The sequence below is a fragment of the Vanessa atalanta genome, chromosome 18, assembly GCF_905147765.1.
Source record: "Vanessa atalanta chromosome 18, ilVanAtal1.2, whole genome shotgun sequence".
Classification (NCBI taxonomy): Eukaryota; Metazoa; Arthropoda; class Insecta; order Lepidoptera; family Nymphalidae; genus Vanessa; species Vanessa atalanta.
Window position 1 is genome coordinate 4,488,340 of NC_061888.1, and position 22,211 is coordinate 4,510,550.

The 22,211-nt window shown below is 30.1% G+C and overlaps 1 protein-coding gene across 1 annotated transcript; it reads left to right on the top strand.

Annotated features, from left to right (window-relative positions):
• Window positions 1–247: 247 nt before the first annotated feature.
• On the top strand, window positions 248–22,067 carry LOC125070718 (esterase E4-like). The gene is made up of 11 exons (XM_047680649.1): window positions 248–409; window positions 5,121–5,409; window positions 9,604–9,842; window positions 10,574–10,768; window positions 11,487–11,682; window positions 12,548–12,682; window positions 12,898–13,033; window positions 14,139–14,372; window positions 19,450–19,625; window positions 20,375–20,658; window positions 21,690–22,067. The coding sequence occupies exons 2-11, from the start codon at window positions 5,281–5,283 to the stop codon at window positions 21,901–21,903; spliced, it is 1,938 nt and encodes a 645-aa protein (XP_047536605.1). The 5' UTR covers window positions 248–409; window positions 5,121–5,280; the 3' UTR covers window positions 21,904–22,067.
• Window positions 22,068–22,211: the final 144 nt, after the last annotated feature.

Here is a 22,211-nt window from a genome sequence, read left to right on the forward strand (position 1 = left end):
ACGATTCATCCATCCAACCTTAAAAACCTTCGCGTTCATAATATTTGTAGGAAGTAGGAAGAAATTTTAATGTATCTGTTTTATTCGGCTCTTTATCTAAATACAATCATGGTACATTTAACGTATGGATACATTTTTGAATCTTACTATTCAATGTGTTGAATAATACGGTGGCTTTGTGGTGGGTGGTGATTAAGTAACAGTCTTGGCTGCGATCGTCGCTTGGGCCAGTATAGAACTAGTTGCAAGACGGGCGCGTTTGTTGCATTAACCGAAAACGTATGTTTCGTAAAATATCGATCTCAAGAGTTAAAATTAAGGATTATTAATCAATTGTTTGAAAGAGACACGTTTAAGAAAACAGATTAATAAGTGGAGGTGGTGCTAAGTCGAAAAGGAATAATACGATGTGGGTGACCGTTTATTTACTAATAAAATTATGTAATTAGTAACCAACCTAAATTCTTCACTTTCCTTAGTGTATATTTAATGAATTACCAATGTGGTTTGTTATCAATAAACTCAGAGGCTTCCCGCGTTACTTAATAATATTAAAATGGTTTACATTGTATTTCGAAATTTTATTCACACCAATTTCAACAAAAATAATAAAACATTTTTTTTTGTATTTTGACAAAAGTTACTAACGAAACAAGATGTTTAAACGTTCATTCATTAGGAATATTATGGGTTTTTAAATGAACCTAGTGCAAATAATTACAGAAACGTATTCGTAAATAGAGTTTATACATTACCAAGATAAATTATTTAAATGAAAATACTGTTTCGTTTTTTAATGATAATTTATGTTTTAAGTCAATAAAGATCAATTTTTTGACCGAAGGAATACAAAAAATCATCAATTCGCTTTGATTTTACGCTTCTTTTTCGTAAAGTTTTACTAGATCACATACTTTATAGCCTGAAAGCTTCCTATCATAACATAAAAGACCAATTTAAATTGAAACTTTTATGTTATGATTTTTATAATATAAGAATCATATATTTTTTATCCATTATTGAAAAATATCTATTTGATTTGTAATCTTTTATAATGTCGTGTCACATATTATAGTTTTAAGTATTTATTGTCAGCTCTTAGAGTGTATATAATCTTAGATCTTGAAATTTTCTTAAGATATTTTAAACAAATGATATTAGATTTTAAAAAAAGTAAATACTTAGTATTGTGCTCAGTGGAAAAGGGTACCTAATATCAAGAGAAATATGTCCATTAACCTGTCCAACCTAGACTTGTGACTCGCCTAGACGTGTGTCGTGGTAGACTGAGCTTTAATTATAATAGGTTAATTAATGAATTGCATGGATTAATGTCATTTTACCTTTTACCTTAGAAATAGAAATATTTTAGAGAATATTACTTAAAGAAACTATTGTTTCAAGTCATTAAAAGGTTTGATTTAAAAGGATCTGCTCAACAATGTGCTTTTACTAAGGTATTAATTATTGTAAATAGAACAAAGTAGGTATATTTATAAAAATATTTTGTGTATTCAAAATATTATTGAATATTCTATAAAAAGGAGTTCACACTTCTGTATGTAAGGACGGCTACAATATCGATGACTCATCGGAATTTATAGTTATATATATAATTTGTAATTAAAGAAAATGAATAAATAACTAGGAGGAAATAAATGAAATCATCGAGTTGCTAAAATAATAGTACTATATTATTGAATAGCTATTAGCAACGAATACACTATAATTATATTATACTTAAGGGAGCAAAGAGCGGCGTCGGAAAATGGGCATGACGGCATAAGAGAGCGTCATGTAGTTTGGCGTCAAGGCATACAAATCACGGCGCGCCGCGCGACAGTAGATGTTTTACATAAAAAAAATCAAAAATTGAAACGAACACGAGTAAGAAAATAATTTCTAATTTCGCGAATGCAAAACATCTTTCCCGGGGCAAATGGTTAAAAAATGTACGAAAAAATCTTATTATTTATTTTTTCAAGGAGAAATCCCAATTAAAGAAAAGATAGAATAGAAAGTGGCGATAAAAATATCACCTTTTGCAATGTTTACTGATCTGATTGTGAGTTCGCCGGCCGGCGCTATTATTAATAATTTTGTTCTAATATTGTTTCAAAGTTATTTCATTTCTTAAGCTTGAAAAGATAGTTTTTCTGAGTGATTTTGCCTAATATACATATTCCTTTCTAATAAAAATTACGTCCTAATGCAATCTAACAAGCATATTGATGTATTGTTTCCATAACCATAATCACACTTACCAAAACAACAACACAAAATATGGAATACGAAACAATACAATCATTATGTTTTTAGTAAGCAAACAACAACATTAAATGCGTTAAATATTCTAATTTTAATTAATTTAAAAAACAATTATTATTTTTATTTTCTACAAATCGTCGTTACATATAATATAATGACGACCAAATGTCCTCCTAATAGATGAGAGGAACAATACCAATCACAATCTTCACCAATTTTTTTAAGCCGCTACAAAATGTATATCTCATTCATTCACGAATACACGCGGAATATAACATCCTAAATATTATATTGTATTCCTGAATGTAACACTGGTCAGTGGTCACTCTTCAAGGCGGAACACAGAAACACCGAGTATCGGTTTTTGGCGGTAATATAAAATTGATGTGTGGGTGGAATCCAGTCGGAAAACCGAATAAACAAAGAAAGCTCTAGCAATGATTAATTGCAAGACAATTCATGAATACGATATTTTAACAGCAAAATAATTATTGAGAGCCTCAGAGACTTAGTCCGTAGGACCGTTGATATTTCTGAAGGTCCAATTTTCTTAAATTGACATAGATTGAAATTCAAATTTACACAAAATTAAAATGATACGTTCAATTGTTACTTTGTGTTTAAATTATTTTACCATAAGGAGAAACTAAATCCGTTGTTTACATAATAACATTTTCACAATGGATTCTGTGTTAGTCATAGTCGAGTACGCCAAATGTAGCGACATTTGGCGTACTTATTTAATAAAATACATAATACTTCACTCTTTTTTGACTAATAAAAATATTTGATGTAAATGTACGTCAGTTATAAAACTAATTTATATTTTTATCTGTGTTAGGGCTTTGCGCAATGCGCTATTGTCTGTTAGCGGCGGTGACCACTTACCATTAGGTAGCCCATATGCTCGTCCTCCAACCTATACCATAATTTTTTTTTAAATGATTAAAGTTTAATCAAAAATATATATGTATACATATGTTTTTGAGTTTATATAAATAATTATAGATTGTTGTCTCATTAAATATAGTTGTCTAGTAAAAAAACATTGTTCAATTAAACTTTTAATTAAGTCTTTTGCAAGTTAACCTTGAACGATATATTATTTTCGAACAAGTTGTACTTAAAAACAATTCATAATGAGTTTATTACCGCTTTGTTCATAATTATGTAATGTGATATTGCATCAAGCATTCTTTATCTATATAAATAAGTCATGTTTGTAAGAGTATCCCTCAACAAACATTTATAAACAAAACAACTTGGTTTATTAAGAATAATATTAACTATTTGTTACTGTATTTGATGCACCAAACATAAGAAACTACTTTACTAGTCTAGATTCTTTATAAATTTAATGGCCAATCTCTTTCACTGCGGAAGCATTTATTAGCATCGGAGCGGTACAAAGTGAACGCGGAACTATGAAACTTATACTTAGGTCTACCGGGAACAGTACCCATAGGGTTCTATTTTGTTAGATAATCGAAAGTATGGCCTATCTTTCTTATGCAACGGACTAGGGCCGTTGACTTTGCATTACGTATTAAGTTCGAGTTTATAATTGGACATTTTTAATACATAACTAAATTGAAAAACTTGTTTTATTATTTGTATAGGACTTGGGTCCGAAATGTATTGGTGTTTGGTGTACAATCTACATAGCATTTTTTGTAGATGTTTTAAAATATGGGATAATGTGTAAGTTTTGCGAGAAATTAATGATTACATAATATCTACTAACACATAATAATATGACAAATATAGATATACGTTTCAGCATAGGCGTTAATAGATGTGCCAGTGAGCGTTGATGTCTTTTCCTTTCCACCGTCCGAGTCAATTGAAAAAACAAATAAAAAAACATTAATAGAATTTAATGTTTTGAGGCTAAATAATTTATTTACACTATTACTTACGGTACAATAGCAAATATAAATACTACAATACAACTACAACAACGTCAAAATAGATTATGAAGGTCAAATGAAATATTATTTACATTTTATTAAATATTTGTCAATTGTTATTAATGTGAGCCTTTAATATAATATAACATATTGTAAGTCTCTTCGTTAACTTATTTATCTAAATTGTTATAACTTGACTTAGAATAGTGAGTGAAAGTGCCCGCGATCTAGAGAGTGCAACTTGTTACTTAAGTATTTGCGCGTCATATGGGCCCGTGCTAACATATTGTTAGTTTTGTCGTTAATACTTGAAATGAATGAAATGTTTAAGGAATTGTTGCTCAATATAAATAAAATATTACGTAGAAAAAAATTAGGAATATCAATTAATTACAATAAGTCTATTTACTGGTGATAGTCATCAGTTACTGTACTACTATGTACCGGTATGAGGGGTATTTAAGCTAGTTTAAATATAGGCTCAAGGAACATCTTAGTGTTCATGGTAGGGGGCGCATTGACAGTGTAACGAATATTGATATTTCGAAACATGTCAATTATATATGTAGGTGTTCATCACTGCTTACCGTAGTGACCAACAAAAATCTGGTATTTAATTACTCCTTGCATTCCTTTATTAAAGCGACAAAATCTTGCGAATTTTATGATTTATTTGAGTATAATTTCTTATGTAGCTTAAGTTTATTAATATTGTTAATACTTGCTGACTAAGATAGATAAAATATTCTATTATAAATAAGATGAATATTAAAATCATAAAATAATAAACATTAACATTATATACAGTACACCTATCACCTATCATTTCAATTATTATATATTCTTTGATGAACGACAGCTAGCCTTCATACAGTATTCATACATATCTTTAACCACTATACCAATTTTGTTATGCAATAAAAAATATTCTTTTTGTTTCAGATTTTATAAAATTAATCAAGAAACGTATACTCATATGCAGCATTGGACAACTAAATTATAGCCGAGGAAGATACTTTTAAAATTATGTAAATTTTGTTATTCAATGTAATTAATAAAAGTGACAATAATAAAGAAATAAATATAAAAGACGCAAGTGGAGATGCGTATTCAGTGGTTGTGTATTGTGTTATTGTGCGCGTCTGGACTTCTGTTAAGATGCGACGCGTTACCGCCCGCCGCTCTCGGCGATGTCGTTGCAAATGCCGCCAGCAGTTTGAATTCTATGAAGGTAATTTTTTATACAATAAAGTTAAAAATCGCTTAAAACTTATTTAAAACCATTAAATAAAATCATTTCAACTTGTAGTCAAGCTAAAATCTGAAAAAGACGTAATAGAAAAACTAGAAATTCTAGTTTTTGAATAATTTTGATCAGCATTATTTCAGTTTGCCTAAGGTAAGGTTTACATTAAATTACGAGATTTTTTAGCATTAGCAGCCTGTAAATTACGAGATTAGCGAATATAAAATCCTAGCTGACGGATTTCGATATTCTATGCTATTAAGCAACAACGTGTGACAGCGGTCCATATCACGTTTACGCGAATCACGTTACGCTTCGTTCTTATATAACTTTAAACGGCTCGAATGTTATTCGAGAATCACGTATTTAAAGATAAAGCGATTAATGCGATATCACAAGAAGATCACAATGTTCTACTATTTAGAAATATTTATTTACACAAAAACTATATAATTAAAATATTTTTTTTAAATATTATCAATTTACAAGTACGATTCCATGCATATTTTGTAATATATAACTGTTTTGTTATATACGTTTGGCTTTACTTCTTTGTTATCTTATCAGAAATTGTACACACTTATATAAACGACTTAGCTAAGCCTAAAGTTTGTGTGAAGTTTTTTTACATTCATCTGTACATTACACTTTACATACATTATAGCACCTCCGGTTTTTAAAACGCTGAACAAAGTCAAATAACTAATTAGATTATTATCTGAATGGTCATTGAGGGTTCGCATCCTATAACGAAATAGACGATTAATTAGTAAACGAGCGTTCAGTTAGTAAATCTGAGTTTGATCACCGCTACAGAAACCAGAGGTTATGCTTTCGCTTCGTTCGATGGCGCATGTGTATATGATTCTTTATACATAGATTCCTAAGCGTTTGCACTTATAAAACTTATTTTAACCTTTGTATGCCTCGTACGTTCGTTTGGTAACTTCAAGTACAAAACGTTTCAAATTAAGTAACCCTTAAGACGTGGTAGTTGGATTGTTGCTGATGAAATTCAAATGTGCTGCTTAAAAATTGCTACATTTACGTGTTGTGTTTTCAAATCCATTTAATTTTGTTACTGTTTATTTATTTTCTACGTTAAGCCAACATAAGACTTCATACTATTTCATTGAATGACACGAAGTTTCTACTAGTTATCAACAGTGACATCAAAAACAAGTGGTCAGTCACGGTATAAACTGAGGCATAGAATAGCTATACAAGGCTTTAGTCACATCAGTCTTAGAAAGCATATTGGAATAAAATGTAAATAAATTAGTTTTCACTCCATATTATATAAAAGTCCCCCGCCCTGCTTTTGTCTTTCTGAACGCGGTAAACTTAAAAACTACTGATTGGATTTTCACTTTTCTCTTTCAAACGGAGTGATTAATGAGGAAGGTTTCATTTCATTTAAGACAAATTGATGATATATGATGCATTATCATTGTTGAAGATGTCGGAAAAAATCACGGCGACTGGGTTTGCGTCGCTTATACCAATAGAGTTATATGTACTACGACATAAAATAATATGAAGACGTTTATTATATTTGTGAGAAGCCGGAATAGGATAGTTTAAAATTATTTAATAATATGTTTAATTAATTATTTTCTTAATAAGTTATTTCCGTGTTGAAATAAACGACTGCTAATAGTAATAATGAACCTATGACTAAACATTTATCATGTACTCCATTCTTAAGTAATACATGAATCTGAAGGAAGATATTAGTATGACTACTTTCTGGGTTAATCTATCATTGGCAATAATATGATTCTTCAATATTCTATAATGCCATTCCTTACTTAATGCGGGAAATAAGAAAGTACTGTTTTGGGGTTAATCGTATTGTCTATTGATCTAACATTTTTTCGCTTTTACGCAGTACTTTAGAAAAAACCTTGGGAGTTATTGAAGCCAATGCAGTTAATATTTCCATTCTTATATAACTTTTAATAACGTCATATATCCTTGTTAATTATTATCAACATCAGCAATCGTTGCATGCATGTGATCGATTGGACGACAGGCCGTTTTTGATATGATTTATATCAATTTTTTACAGATAACTAACAAAAAAACCCAATTTAATTCTCCCATTTCAATGATTCTACTAGGATATGCAGAGAGATCTTTACTTGGACGTGGATATACTAACACATTTTTATAAATACTATCCAAAAGTGAAATTACTATTATTAAAATTAACTATAGTTTTCCACATAAAATGCAATCACGTTCACACGTTAGTGTGTGAATTTAAGAACGACCTATGACCAAACCATTGTATTTTTTTTCAGCTTAACACTGATTGTGTAGGAAAAGGATACGTACATATATTTAAATAGATACATTTATCGAGAGAAACGGCTATATTTTTAAAACGTAGGTTTAGCATTTAAGTTATGCTGATTACGTTAAGTTGTTTAGTTAAATCCTGTTAGTACGATTACTTATAATATTTTGAAGATTTCTCTATTTATAGATTTATTTATTGTAGTGTATATTGTATTGTATTCCGAAGTTAATATTATTTTATTTTCTTGTAGTATGTATTTACAATGTTATTGATTGCAATTTTATCTACCCATGTGGCGTAAATGGATTTTCACTACTATAATATAGGCATCACATATGTCTATAAAGATAATATACCTAAATTTCGTAATCATTTTATTGAAATGCGAATCGAATTTAAAGTAACAAAAATAAACACAAACTATATTGAAGTTGTGGCTATTGAGATTCGTTATTCTTATTGGCTGACCAAAGGCCATAACAGCTTCATTGCACAAACATTTCAAAACTTCTAACCAATCTTCGTGTTCTTAAGTAATTTTTGCATTACTTGCTCTATGCAAATGCCTATGAATAAAGAAACTAAACATATAGAAAAGCCACAAAATATTAAAGCCGAATTAATTATAATAAGAATAAGCAGAAACTCACCGCAGAGCATGGTTGTGAAATGTCATGATGTTGTGTGACATTGACTATGTATAATAATAATAACATTTTAAAAACTATTGTTCAAAGCATCGTTCAACAGAATGTTCAATACATTCTGTTGAACGATGCATTTTTAAATATAAGATATGTTTAAGATAATGAATGGTTATTGAGTATTTACTGTATGTTAATTGGTAACTTCTTTAAGAAATATTCGCCTAAATATTATGTATTTCTTCAGTCTTTTGTTGCTATGATATATTTCATGAATTATGCGAACCAACGGTAGAAATGTATCTAACATTGGACAGCTATTTATATTCGTAGTTATCGTTAATAATTTATACCAGTATTTCTGTCACCTGTTGATGATAAAGTTGCAATATTTTGGTCGAGGACTACCGCTCACCGATGTTTTGCAGTGCAATATATTGTGACATTAAACTAATATAGCGACTTTACGAGTAATTGTCAAAATTGCAGAGTAGAGCGATACTTCTTAATTATCTTCAAACCCCTACAAACTTGTTTCATCTAAATAAGTTGTGGTTTATGATGAAATGGTTAGTCGACTAATATTCAAATAAACATTACAGTTTATTAAATATACGTAAAAACATGCAATTTTAAGCCATGGTTACGAAAAGAAACAATAACAATTACAAGAGGTTATGTAATTTTTATTTTATTTTAAATATATTTTGTATAATCTCTTACATTATAATTGCATGATTGAAATCATTCCGGCATATACAAAAATGAACTGATCCATTAATTTAATTATACAGAAAAAATAATATGTATTACATGATAGTTGACATCGATATTGACAAGTGCATGTTAAGATATTGAGTCGAAAAGGGTAATTTTCTTGTCAGAGCAATACATTAAAATTTTGTTATGAAATCGTTATATTTATCACTGGTGCTTTGAAGTTAATACTTTAAAATCTTGCATTTTGTTATTGTATTTAACAAGCTATTATAGAAACAATTAAGAGTGTTCAATGTCATCATATAAAAAGACATTTTAAAATTTTTGGCATGCAAAAATGTAGATTTTTTTCAGTCCATTTTTATTCAGATTATATTAATTCCTCAGTTGAAAAGACAATTCGATTTATGTTGTATATTATAGTTGTTATCAGGTATTATCATGAAACGTATATAATTTTTATAACTAAAACAAGAAGTTCGACTTATGATCATTCCTCTCTATACGTAGGTGACAGGAGCATGGCGAAGATTATCAAGTACGGTGAGCGAGTCAGTAGGCTTGAAGTACGCATTACGTCGTCTGCAGGCCGTACCCGCACGAGCGGCGCGACTGGTCCATGCACTTGTGGACCGTATGCGAGTCGGAGGAGGACCTATTATTACAACGCAACTGGGCACTTTACGTGGAAGGAGGGTCATAGCGAGGACCAGTGCCCAGACGCCATATTATAGCTTTAAGGGAATTAGGTAAATATAATATTGCCTAATTAGTTCCTTATTTATACCCTCTTTTATAAAAGATGGGTCGATGTCATTATTTTAAAACTTAAGACTTTTAAATACATATGCAGAATACACTTTTACTAAATACAGAGACACGACTCGTTACGTAATTTTAATTCGAATAATAATCAAAAACGAACTTAAACTTTATCTTAATATACTATTTCATATTATTATAATAAAGAGGTAAACTTTTATATATTATAAAGCTATTAGATAAACACACACTATAAAAATATCTTTTTTTTTTTAATTCGCTAAGCCATCAAGTTAAACGTATTAGAGGCTTTTTAATAAGTCGTGCTACGCTACTTACACGATAATATATAAAGCTCGAAATTTTATTGAATTATTAAATTTGTTTAAGTCTCATTATTTTAATAAGTAGGTAATTAATCGGGCCGAGACAGCTCATAATAAAGTAATAAATAATTTTGTTCTCATCCTTCAACGCTTAGAGAATGTTCTCATTTCGAACGAGGTCATAAACGAACATATACAATAAAATATTTATTGATAGAGATCTTACATACTTTAAGAAGGTCAAATAATATTATTTTGATATTGACTCTACAAAACTATATATTTTTATTTACTGTAACTGCGTGTTTTGTTACTATATTTTTTTTCTTAGAAGAATAGAAGTAATGTATACTAATATCCTTAATACATAATATAATACTTAATTTTCATAGATATGCTCAACCTCCTCGAGGTCCATTACGTTTCCGACCACCAGCACCGCTAGAACCTTGGTCAGGAGTTCGAGATGCCCTCGAAGAAGGTGCGGTATGTCCACATCGATTCATGCTCTTCGACACGTACAAAGGTGACGAAGATTGCCTTTTCCTCAACGTATATACACCAGCGTTGCCGGATAAAATATCGGGGTAAAAACATATATTTTATTATTGGCTTTGTTAATAATTAGCAATATTTGTGTTGAGTGATGTATGTCTGGTGTTTATGTAAATAAATGTTTACGGATGCTTTACATAATACATATATTACACATTTTGCCATTTAAATGATGTCATTCATATATACACATTACACACGCGCACACCCACACACACATATACATATATCATTTTAATTAACCGATTCCTATTATAATAGTAAAGTAGATGTCTGGCCATCTTGTTATTCTTTTAAGAAATTATACAGCATATTCTTATAATATTTAGTAAAAAAAATATATAAAAATCGAATATATTTGCAATAAATATTACGATTGACAAAACAACAATACAATACATGGTGTTAAATTACTGCACTGATATAGTACTGAATTAATTAAATTGAAATTAAAAAGTTTTATTAGAACCATAAAAATACAACACGGCTGGTTTTTTATTTTTCGTCCGTAAGAGATTATTCTAGTATTATCTTTATCTCTCTAAGCGAAACTTACAATTTATGAGAATATGCTGCTAAAATTCTTTTTTAATTTAAATGAGTACAAAACTTCTCTATGTAAAGTAAAGTCCACATTCTCAATCTTCAAATTTTCAACTCATTATTTTTCCACGATTCGAACATATGAAGAAATATTCGATTTCTTCAAAAAATATTTTCTACTTTATTAAAATTTTATTATATTTATAGATACAATCCGAAATTGGCAGTCATGGTATGGATCCATGGCGGTGCTTTTGCCGTCGGATCAGGCAACGCATTTCTCTACGGTCCGGATCACCTTGTTGGTGCTGGAGTAGTGTTAGTCACGCTAAACTACAGGCTCGGCGCTCTCGGCTTTTTAAGCTTAGAGAATGAAGAAGTATCTGGAAATATGGGACTCAAGGTAATAAAATAAAAGGTTTTTTTTTAAATATGTAAAAAACGATATAAGATGGATTATTAAGTAGATGTAGAGCTAAAATGTCATATTGTTTGATAATTTACCTTCAAATTTCGGCAAATTTTATTTTATACAGATAAAATTTAATGATTTTATCATAAAACCTTGTAAATGAAAATTATAATACATCCTAGCGAAGCTAATAAGATTTTTTATACTCATTATATTATAAACAAATTTATATTTTTTGTGTTATTTTACGTTCTCGCATTATTTAGAAAGTAATTTAATGAAGAATAAAATACTGTGTTATTTTTTTCATGATAATATATATTATATTCTACAATTTTAAATACATTCAATTTAAAATTAGACCAATTCGAAGTAGTGCATACATACATGTAAAGGAAGACTACAATAATAAAATCGGAAACATGCTTTTTCAAGTCCGATTCACGTAAAATGGCCCTTGATATAATTGAGTATTTTAAAAATGGCTTGGGCTGTTGGATTTTATTATCACAAAATTGTCGTTTTGCAATAACTGAGATTTAGAAAGACATGTGTTACCTTTACGCTTACACGAACACAATGGTGAACCTTCCATTCTTACGAGTTGATTACGGCTTAGGCAACAATCGGACACGCTTTAAATGGTCAAGTGCTATATCTTAATGTTGCCTAATATTCTTTTCTAATAGCATTGAAAAGAACATAAGGTAACAACTGATGATTCTAAATGTTAAGGTGATGCAATGTGTTAAATGAATTCATAAATATATAAACTATCAATGACTTTGTATCATTTATCAGAAATGTTTATCCGTTGTTTTAATTGATTAAAAATACAATATATATTGATGTAAAGGATCAAGTAATGGCTCTGAAGTGGGTCCAAGAAAATATCGAGTACTTTGGCGGTGACCCTCAACGAGTCACGATCTTCGGGGAGTCGGCTGGCGGTGCTTCTGTGCATTTGCACATGCTTTCATCAGCTTCCAAAGTGAGGTTTTGACACGAATAACTTACATATTTTGTATAATTTTCAAATCAAATTATAATTAATATTAGTGATAAAGTAACCTAAATCATAGACTTTAAAAGCTTTTTGACTTATTTAAAAATAGTATTATGGGTTCAAAAATCTAATATACATCTTTTGAAAAAGTATTCCAATAAAGGTTATCGTTAAACTATTTATTTAATTGGTTCTATCAGGGTTTATTTCACGGAGCTATTGCTCAAAGCGGCTTAGCTCTGTCACCGTGGGCTCTTGCACAGGATCCCCGCGACCGAGCTTTTGAGCTAGGCAGAGAGCTCGGCATTGACACGAACAGTACTGCTGAATTACTTGGTGAGGAATCTAGTTCAACATAGTTTGGTTTTAAAATTAGTTATAACTTGTTTTTATTAGTAAGCATATATATTTTAGTGTTTAAATTATCTTCATATATTTACTATAAAATGCTTAAAGCTATACATGTAATAATGATGTAATTGGCCGTTGATTATAACGTGCTAATATTATCTGAAGAATGCGGGTACCGCTAAATTTTCATGGGATTACATAGGGGGTAAACCGCAATTTACCAATCCGGTCCGAGCCGGGTAGTAGAATAAACTCCAAACTTACTCCTCTAATAGAGAGTAGGCATAGCACAGCACTGGACATATACAAACTGCTACATTAACTTTTACAGATAATAATCTTATACTTTATATATCATCGATAAAGTTGTTTTTTTTAATATGTAATATATATGCAATGCAATAGTCGACCTTAGATATTATTTGCGGTGATAATTATGTCAATGTTACATTAATGAACGCCGTTAGACGGTAATTGTCGCTTAGTCAATTTTTTAACATTAATTATACAAATATATGGATACTGTGAATGTAGCCTTCATAAGACCACTATTATATTATTGAAAAAAAAATACAAGGAATTTCAATCAAGAAGTACCTATTAAAAGTACATTAAAAGTACCTATTAAAAGTACAAGTACGGTATTTGCTCATCTAAATCGTCTTTAAAGTTAAGACATAAGTTTTTTTATACATGGGAAAATTCTAAAAGGTTTTATATAATTAAAATAGCAAGTAACACTATTAAAAATCGCAATAAATATTCTTTCATGTCTTTCAAAGAATTTTGATTAACACGTCGTTTAAATACCCGCCTCCGATTTCGCCTCAGCACATCGGCATAAATCTTACATAAATGGCAACGTACAAGGTTGATTATTTATCTCTTTGGGACACCATAGAGTAAGTCCTTGCTAAGAACGCTTTCACATCTGTATGAAAAACATTTTAAGTAATACATATACGTAATTCTCAAAAAATTTTTTTTTAAGTATCCGACAATTTAGCACAGTGTAGATTACCCATTACAATAATTTTAGTCTATAGAATAATAAAAGGAATAAAATTTGTTAATGATCATTACATTTTAGGCTATCTTCGTGCAACACCAAGTGAATTATTGGTGAAAGCTGGTGCAAGGCTAACGGGTGCACCGGGGAAATCGGCAGACCTGCAAAATACCGTTTCTCTACCTTTCCTGCCCGTTGTAGAACCGGATATTCCCGAAGCTTTCCTGACAAAGTCACCTAAGGAACTTTTACCGGGAGCTGATGTGCCTTTGCTTACTGGTTACAACGCCAAGGAAGGAATCATACTGTTTCGGCGTAAGTAGTTTTTATTATCTTAGGGATCCAAAGTGAACTACGATTAAAGTAAATATTTATCAATATCTTGAAAAACATAAATCATGGAATATATTTAATCCGATATTTAATGAGTCCTTTATATTCCATTTATTTTATTTGAAAATATAAAAAGTAAAATTTAAATGTTATTTTAAATATAAAAAGGAGGGATTTGATCCTTCCATATACGCTATACGACAAATTTTTGTAAGTAAATTTGACTTATAATCATAGGAAACTAGTAATAAGTTTGTTAATTCATTAGAAAACTACGCTTTGATAGGTACTTAATCAAAATTAACTCTTGCAAATTAATTAATATACCTATAATGTTAAGGATTGATTGATCATCACGAGTTGATGATACATCCATCTGAGTCAAATCAAGTTTTTAAAACCAGGTTTCTTAGTTGTTTTCGTAAAGACTTAACGTTTTGATTCTTTCAAAATAATGTTTATGATAAGTGTTATAAAAGGGGTCAACGAAATCGTTAAATTAAGTCAATTGTAAATGTAGAATACATGCTCTACCATTACAGGCCGTAATGAGATATTATACATGTACACATTCTGTCTCGTGAGTAACTGCAAACAATAAACATAAATTGTACACATGTGTACCTTGGGTTTATCTTGAACAATTGGAATTATTAATCAAAATCCGGGGTATCTGAGCAATTTTTTCCAATTACCTAGGACTCGGCGCGCCTATTCCGGTTATAGTGGCGGAAATCCTTCAAAACATTTCGCAAGTGAACGGAAGATTGTGTGACATACTTTTCCTTTACCTTAGCGTATATATTTAGATATCTGTGAGAAGAGAATACAGACACAGGCTACTATTAGGGGGCAATGTTAGGGATGAAGGGTTGAAAACAAGTACTAGAAGTTTTTCCCCTCAATATAATAATATTAACACACCCATTAGTTTTCATCCTTTTCATTAATTATTATTTAAACATCTACTATCAGTAGTACAACAATCTACTATCGAAGCTTTAACATCAGCATGCAGTGCCTGTCCTTGTTTTAACGTGCTTCATTTGTTGTATAATTAATTCTGTGTTCTGTGTAAGAAAACATTGTGACTCGGACATATTTCCGCAAAATGATTATCTAAGCTGCATCAGAGCAGTGTACTAGATAGAATAAGTTTCAAACATTCTCCAGTTCTGGCTATGATTATATTATTTCCTCACTAAATCTTCAGTCTCAATTATGTATAAAAACATTTAATCCACTGGCGTACTGTTTAAGATATATATCAACTTATCATAGATAGACATTAAGTTTATTAACGTATATCAGAAATATCAATATCACACTCGCACAACATCCAAAATCATAAAGATATCTATAGAAAATGCGAACAACTATCACAATATACAACTAAAACATCCGTCGACCTAGTAGAGATCAGATACAAAAATGTCGTAAATCTTGCCGCCAAAATCTAAGGACATAATGAAAATCGGTAGAGCGTGTTTTCTCACAGCCTACATTGCATTGCGTAGTTCAGCAAATAACTACCGTACGTATATTTGGCACACAACTTATGTTATGGTCACGTATTGTCACATGCTATTTCCTGTCGCTGTTAGATAACGACAGTGAAACGCTATAATAGACGGCATGGGGACACGACCTCATCCGTGACTTGTTAGTAGGTAAACTAGATAGTAATTTAAATAGACGTTGCGAGAAAAATGTTGTAATAGTTTTTACTTTGTTTATTGTTGCGTTTGTAGACTTTTTTCAACTTTGTCTACTTACTATAAAACTTTGAGCGCACAGAAATAACAAAACAAAGAAATATTAAGTTAAATCACATTTTAATCGCTCTTTATTTTATTATCATGAAAAAATTTATAGTATTCGGTGGACCAGTGGCTATTAGAACGCATAGATCTTAACTGTAAGTCTTTGGTTCAAATCCGTGTAAGCGCCACTAGGTTTTTATATACTTTATTTGTGTTAGACAAAACTCTGGCATACATGTCTTCTAAGTCACACGAGAGCAGCATGTTGGAACCATCACTCCAACGAATCTTCCTCTCTTTCTTCCTGTTCCTTATTTTATTATTTAAACGATAAATAATTAATGATTATAGTGCATTAAGGAGATATAAATAAGTTTATTTGCAGATTGGCCCTGTAAATTAAAATATTGATATTTTCTATTTCATTCATATATGTAGAAAATATGACGCAGATAACAAAAAAAACGATAATTTTTTTCTTAGATCACGGTAAGGAAATACCATTCTTGAACCGGTGGTAGATTATAATTAGACTATCAATAAGTGTAATGTAAGTCTAAATATATTGAATATATATTTGACTTGAAATGATAATAATGTGAATCTTAATAAATATGAGTTTATATACTATCTATACTAATGTACTTAAATATTTTAAAAAACATAATATTAAAAAATATAGATATAATTAATTAACCAATAGCGGCCTCGTGAAAGTGCCAAGAATTAGTCGATGCCCATGTTGAAGCGGAAATACCGAATTTTGTTTGAAATATTAACTCGTCTTTGAGGCACAAATTTTATCAAAGAGAGTATACAATATCTATATTATGTAATGACATAACTTAATGTAAAACTACCATACATATATAACGTATTAACATTTGTATATACATATACATATATATGTGTATTATTATTCAAAAAAGCACCTAATTTAATAATACCTAGGTAACAAAGCTAAGTATGATAATATCTTAGAAATTATATGTAATCACGAAGCTTAAGAAGTGTGCGTAAAATACGATAAATACGAAGACGTGTGATTTAGAAACGTACAAGGTATATTTCGACATTAAATTATTAAAAACTCAACGTCTGAGTCATAGACATGACATACATCGTATAAATAACACAGCTTATTGCACGCAAATAACTTATCAAGAATTGTTTAACTTTTTTATTCTCTTATCCAGATAATATAAGATGGTTACCTATATCAGAAAAACATGTTTATATTTATGGCTCCGGTAATGAATGGTCTTATCAGCCTATTGACATATGTATTTGTATTATAAAAAATAAAACTATTGTATGTATAAATCAGATATTGCATATCTCTTATTAACCGTAAATATTATGGTGTATTGTTAAGTTTTCTTCATAATAATTCGATGTCAGATTAATAGAAACACAAGCAAAATGTTTATTAATTCCATAGACAATTATAATCATTTTTTGAATATTATAATTTGCTAACAATTAAAATGATGCCTGTAATATCTTAATTGTCATTGCAATATTTACATAAGTAAACATTACTGTGAATATAAATTAAATTTATATTCACTCCTATAAAGCTTATCATACTATGCTCGAACTTAAATCTAATAGCCTAGAAAAATAAAAGTTGGGTATTCAGAGTCGATAAAAGTCAAGTAGATAATGTAAAGTCAGTAAGAAAAATCTAAATATAAAAAATATGTGCCAAAAGTTATTGTCAAAATAATTCAAAGATCAACTTTCCTTACCTCTGCACATATTCGGCATAAAGTAATTACGTAAAACGCGTTACATAAATTGCATAAGAGCTGACTGCAGTGTTAAAAAATCGTCACGCTGAAATGTATTGCAGCTACTTTACATAACGAACAAACGAAAATATACGATTGTTATCGTGCAATTATAGCAAGTCTCTGGTCTTGTAATGCTTTATTTCATTCGTAGTTCCTATGTTATTCAAATTTGCCATACAAAAACTTAGTCTCTTCGCCATGTTTACTTGAAATAGGGTAGAGATCATATAATGCAAATATGGACGTCCTATTTAACGTATTTCAAATAGTGAGTGAAGGTAAACGCATAAGATTGTATATGAGCGATTTATTCTAATTCTTTCTTTTAAGGTGTCTTTAATAAGAAGGTAATGATTAATAATATTATATTTCGTGTTATAGGCCAGTCAATAAAGCCCGTGAAGGTCAAGTAATTAGTATCATTATGATTTTTTTATATGTAGTTTGGGACGTTAAAATAATAACAAATCAAAATTTTCAACCCTCTGGGGTGAACGCTAGGGGGTTGAGAGGGTGAAAAGCGCTTTTGCTTATAACTTCGTGAAAAAAATTGTTAGATGGTTGAAAATTGGACAGAAGGTGTAAATAATTATAACTTACCTTGTATTAAAATTTCAACCTTTTTTGTTTAGTGCAAAATTAGTTATTAACAAAAAAGAATGTTGAAACCCAGAGGGTTGAAAATTTTAATTTGCTATTATTTTAACGTCCCAAACCACTTATCAAAAAATCGTAATGATACTAATTATTTGACCTTCACGGGCTTTATTGACTGGCCTATTAAGGGATATTAGATATTATAAATCAACTTAATCTATGTATTTAAAACAAAGTTTATATATCGATTTATTTGATTAACAAATATATTTCGTTATATTAATTAATTTTAAATAACAGTTACTAAAGCATTCAATATTCATAAATATAAATCACTCATGACTTTAACCTTGCATCTACATTAAAAAACGAATCCAGTTTTTGAGGCTAAAAAAAACATTAAAACAATATTTGGCTTCTACTCGATTCTAGTCACTTCATATTTGATTTCGTTAAAATATTTGCTGTATAAACTACCTTAATGTATGAAAACCAATATAACAAGGACAAGTCGTATAGCATCAAAGATCTAAACCATCAAATACCTTAACCCCACTACGTCGTGGTAATTTTTTTTTCCAAAACATTGCCTTTCACTAAGTGAGGCCTTATTAAACAGAGTATTTAAGAAGTGTCTTTGCCAAATTGATGAACTGATGAATTTTTAAATCATAATTAACTTTTCTTTGCTAGTATTCTTTGCGTTCCTATAGCCTATTCCAATCGAAGTAGGAATAAAGATAAAAAACCTTAGATTTACATTAAGTAGATTTAATTAAGTTGTTGACACTTGCATGATCGTATTACCATCAACGTACGAACGATCCCGCGAACCCCACATTGCGTAGCATGCCAAAGTATAGATATATTAAATATAAGTAACAAAGCTTGTTTGTAAAACAGGACTTCAACGATATCCGAAATTATTGAGCGAATTGGACCATGAATTTAAGCGAGTCGTACCGCCAGAGCTGACATCCTCAGACGAGGAACGTTCGATAAAGGTTATGGACCACATACGAGCGTTCTACTTTCAGCAGCGACCCGTCGACGTGCGCAATATCGACAGCCTCATTGATGTAAGTTACTTTTTATAATAACTAATTAAATTATTCAAGACAGGAAGATTATTAAAATTATAAACAAATGACAGGACACGAAAGCAATGGTGCGTTCTATTATAGCTTCGACTCTATTTGAATAAATGTCTAAATAAAATTTCTACTTTAAAATGTAAATGATGTATGGTTGGATTCAATATCTGCCTATCTAATACCATATTTGTGGAAATCAAATTGTTGCATCATATTTGTGTCTGTATTTTTAGAAGTAACCGTGTAATTATGAATATTTATGTTTATGATTATCTCAAAAGAGATTATAATACTAAACATTTTTGAAATATTAAAACCCGAATGTAAAAACCATAACAAACAATGACATCAGCTCAAAAACGGATATCGTATCGGTTTCTGAAGATGGCCATGGCACAAATAATATATTTTCAATATTTTTATCTCGAGTTGATAAAGTATACCTATTGGCAGATTTTTTACAGAAAACATTAAGTGGATTCCGTTTTGATAACATTTATATTTACTTGTTTAATTTATACTATAAACAAAACGTATTACTTTTATTACATATTAAAAACGTGTTATACGTAATAAAAATTATTTAAAAAATAAATACTATAGCAAGCACAGACTATTATTCGTTTCGTAACTGTAACAATACTCGAGCAACACAATAAGTTAATAAAGAAACAATGGTATCTGTTAATCGGAATGTCTTAAATGTTCGTAATTTCTCACGGCTCCTTAAACAGTTGTTCACAGACGTAATGTTCCTACGTCCAGCACTGGAAACGTTAAAACTACAAGCAAAGACGAATCGAACAAGTCCAACATACTTCTATCGATTTGCGTTTGATGGTGCTTTGGGTTTATTCAAGAGGATGCTGGGAATCAATCACCCTGGCGTTTGTCATGGTGATGAAATGGGCTACCTGTTTTATTTCTCGCGATTTAACTACAGACTAGACGACGATTCGCCTGAACTCAAAGTTTCCAAAAAAATGGTACAAATGTGGACTAATTTTGCCAAAAGTGGGTGAGTAAAAATATTTGTAAATAGCCAGCATTAGCCTTGCAATTTTTGTACAAACTTATTACTAAACTCTTATTTACAACGCACTCCTTTTTTTTGTTTTTATGCGTCGTTTTGTGATATTTTAAGTTCAAACCGAATTGGATAAGATCAAAGATTCAATAAGGAAAATAACAGCTACAAGAAGACAATCTGTAAACTACGTGATTCTTTTTTCATGATATCAATTTTATTTTAATGAGAGTAATCGATCGGCCCACATTCGAAGGTTTAAATATTTTTCACTTAAAGAGAATAAAAAAAATGGGTAGTGTTCAGAAAAAAATGTTGTTTACCAAAATACGTAGGCAATGTTACATACACTCAAAGATACTTAGTAATTGATGTTTATTTATTTGTGTCTGTGATGTCTTCTGTTTTTCCTTTTCTCTCTGTCTTTGTTCATTTTCTGTTGTATTCTATTATTTTTTCCCCAGTGACGATTATAATAGTGTAGTAGTTAAAAGTAATAATAAAAGATGACATTTTAAGAATTGTACATTTTTATCGAAATGTTCGCTACAATAAATTCCAAACGCAACGTAGTCGAAATTTGTCGCAATTACAATTTTTTCGGTGTTTTCAAACTTATCACATATAATTAATGGGGACCGTACATAAGAATAAACATGACATAAAAAATGCTTTGATAAATCAAAGCCCAAATCACAGTTTAGTTCTTAAAAAATGTCGGCTCGGCCTGGCCTGACGAAACAGCCTTAAATACCACAATTTGAAGCTTAAATATGTCCAGAATATGACTTTGATGTCACTCTTTCAAATTATAACAAGTAGTGATTATCAAGAGTTTGAAAGCCTCACTAATCACCACTCGATCCATTTTATGTATAATTCCTTTTCTCTTATTTTAATTAACATGATATGTTTATTGATTTTTTTTTTAATTTAATAAAATTAGTTTTGCTAAATATTTACTTTTGTAAATATTTAGCAAAACTAGAAATTTAAATAGATAATTCTATTGTTACTTTCAGAAATCCAACGCCTGCAATTGATTACGAATCAGTAGTGGACTTTAAATGGCTACCAGTCAACGATACATCCCATATCAACTACCTAGATATTACAGAAAATTTTACGCTTCAAACTGATCCTGAAGCCAAAAGAGTACGCTTCTGGGATTGGCTGTATGAGAACTATGCCAGTAAACGTACGTATATTACTGAACGTACCAGTGAACTTCAATAAGTGAAATTCATAAACTATGATAACAATTTATTTAAAAGTGTGAAGTGTCGAGAGTGATGTACTCTTTATTGCATAATGTTTTAAGTATTGTTTATAGATAATTGTTATTGTAATTATAATTATTCTGATATGTATTTTCTATAGAAAACACACACTTACATTTCCTGCCTCCCCAGTTGTTATAACAACTGGGGAGACAGGAAGTGTAAGTGTGGCTAATCTTTTGTATGTTTTTTCATAAAGATTAAAAAGGGCAAACTGTATCACAAAAAAGGTGATTGAGACAGATTCTACGAAAATTTAATAAT

Bases quoted from the DNA above. Each gene is read 5' to 3' on its own strand.
- LOC125070718 (XM_047680649.1), top strand. From the start codon at position 5,281: ATGCGTATTCAGTGGTTGTGTATTGTGTTATTGTGCGCGTCTGGACTT. The intron at 9,843-10,573 runs GTAAATATAATA...TAATTTTCATAG, and splicing joins TATAGCTTTAAGGGAATTAG to ATATGCTCAACCTCCTCGAG. The intron at 10,769-11,486 runs GTAAAAACATAT...TTATATTTATAG, and splicing joins TTGCCGGATAAAATATCGGG to ATACAATCCGAAATTGGCAG.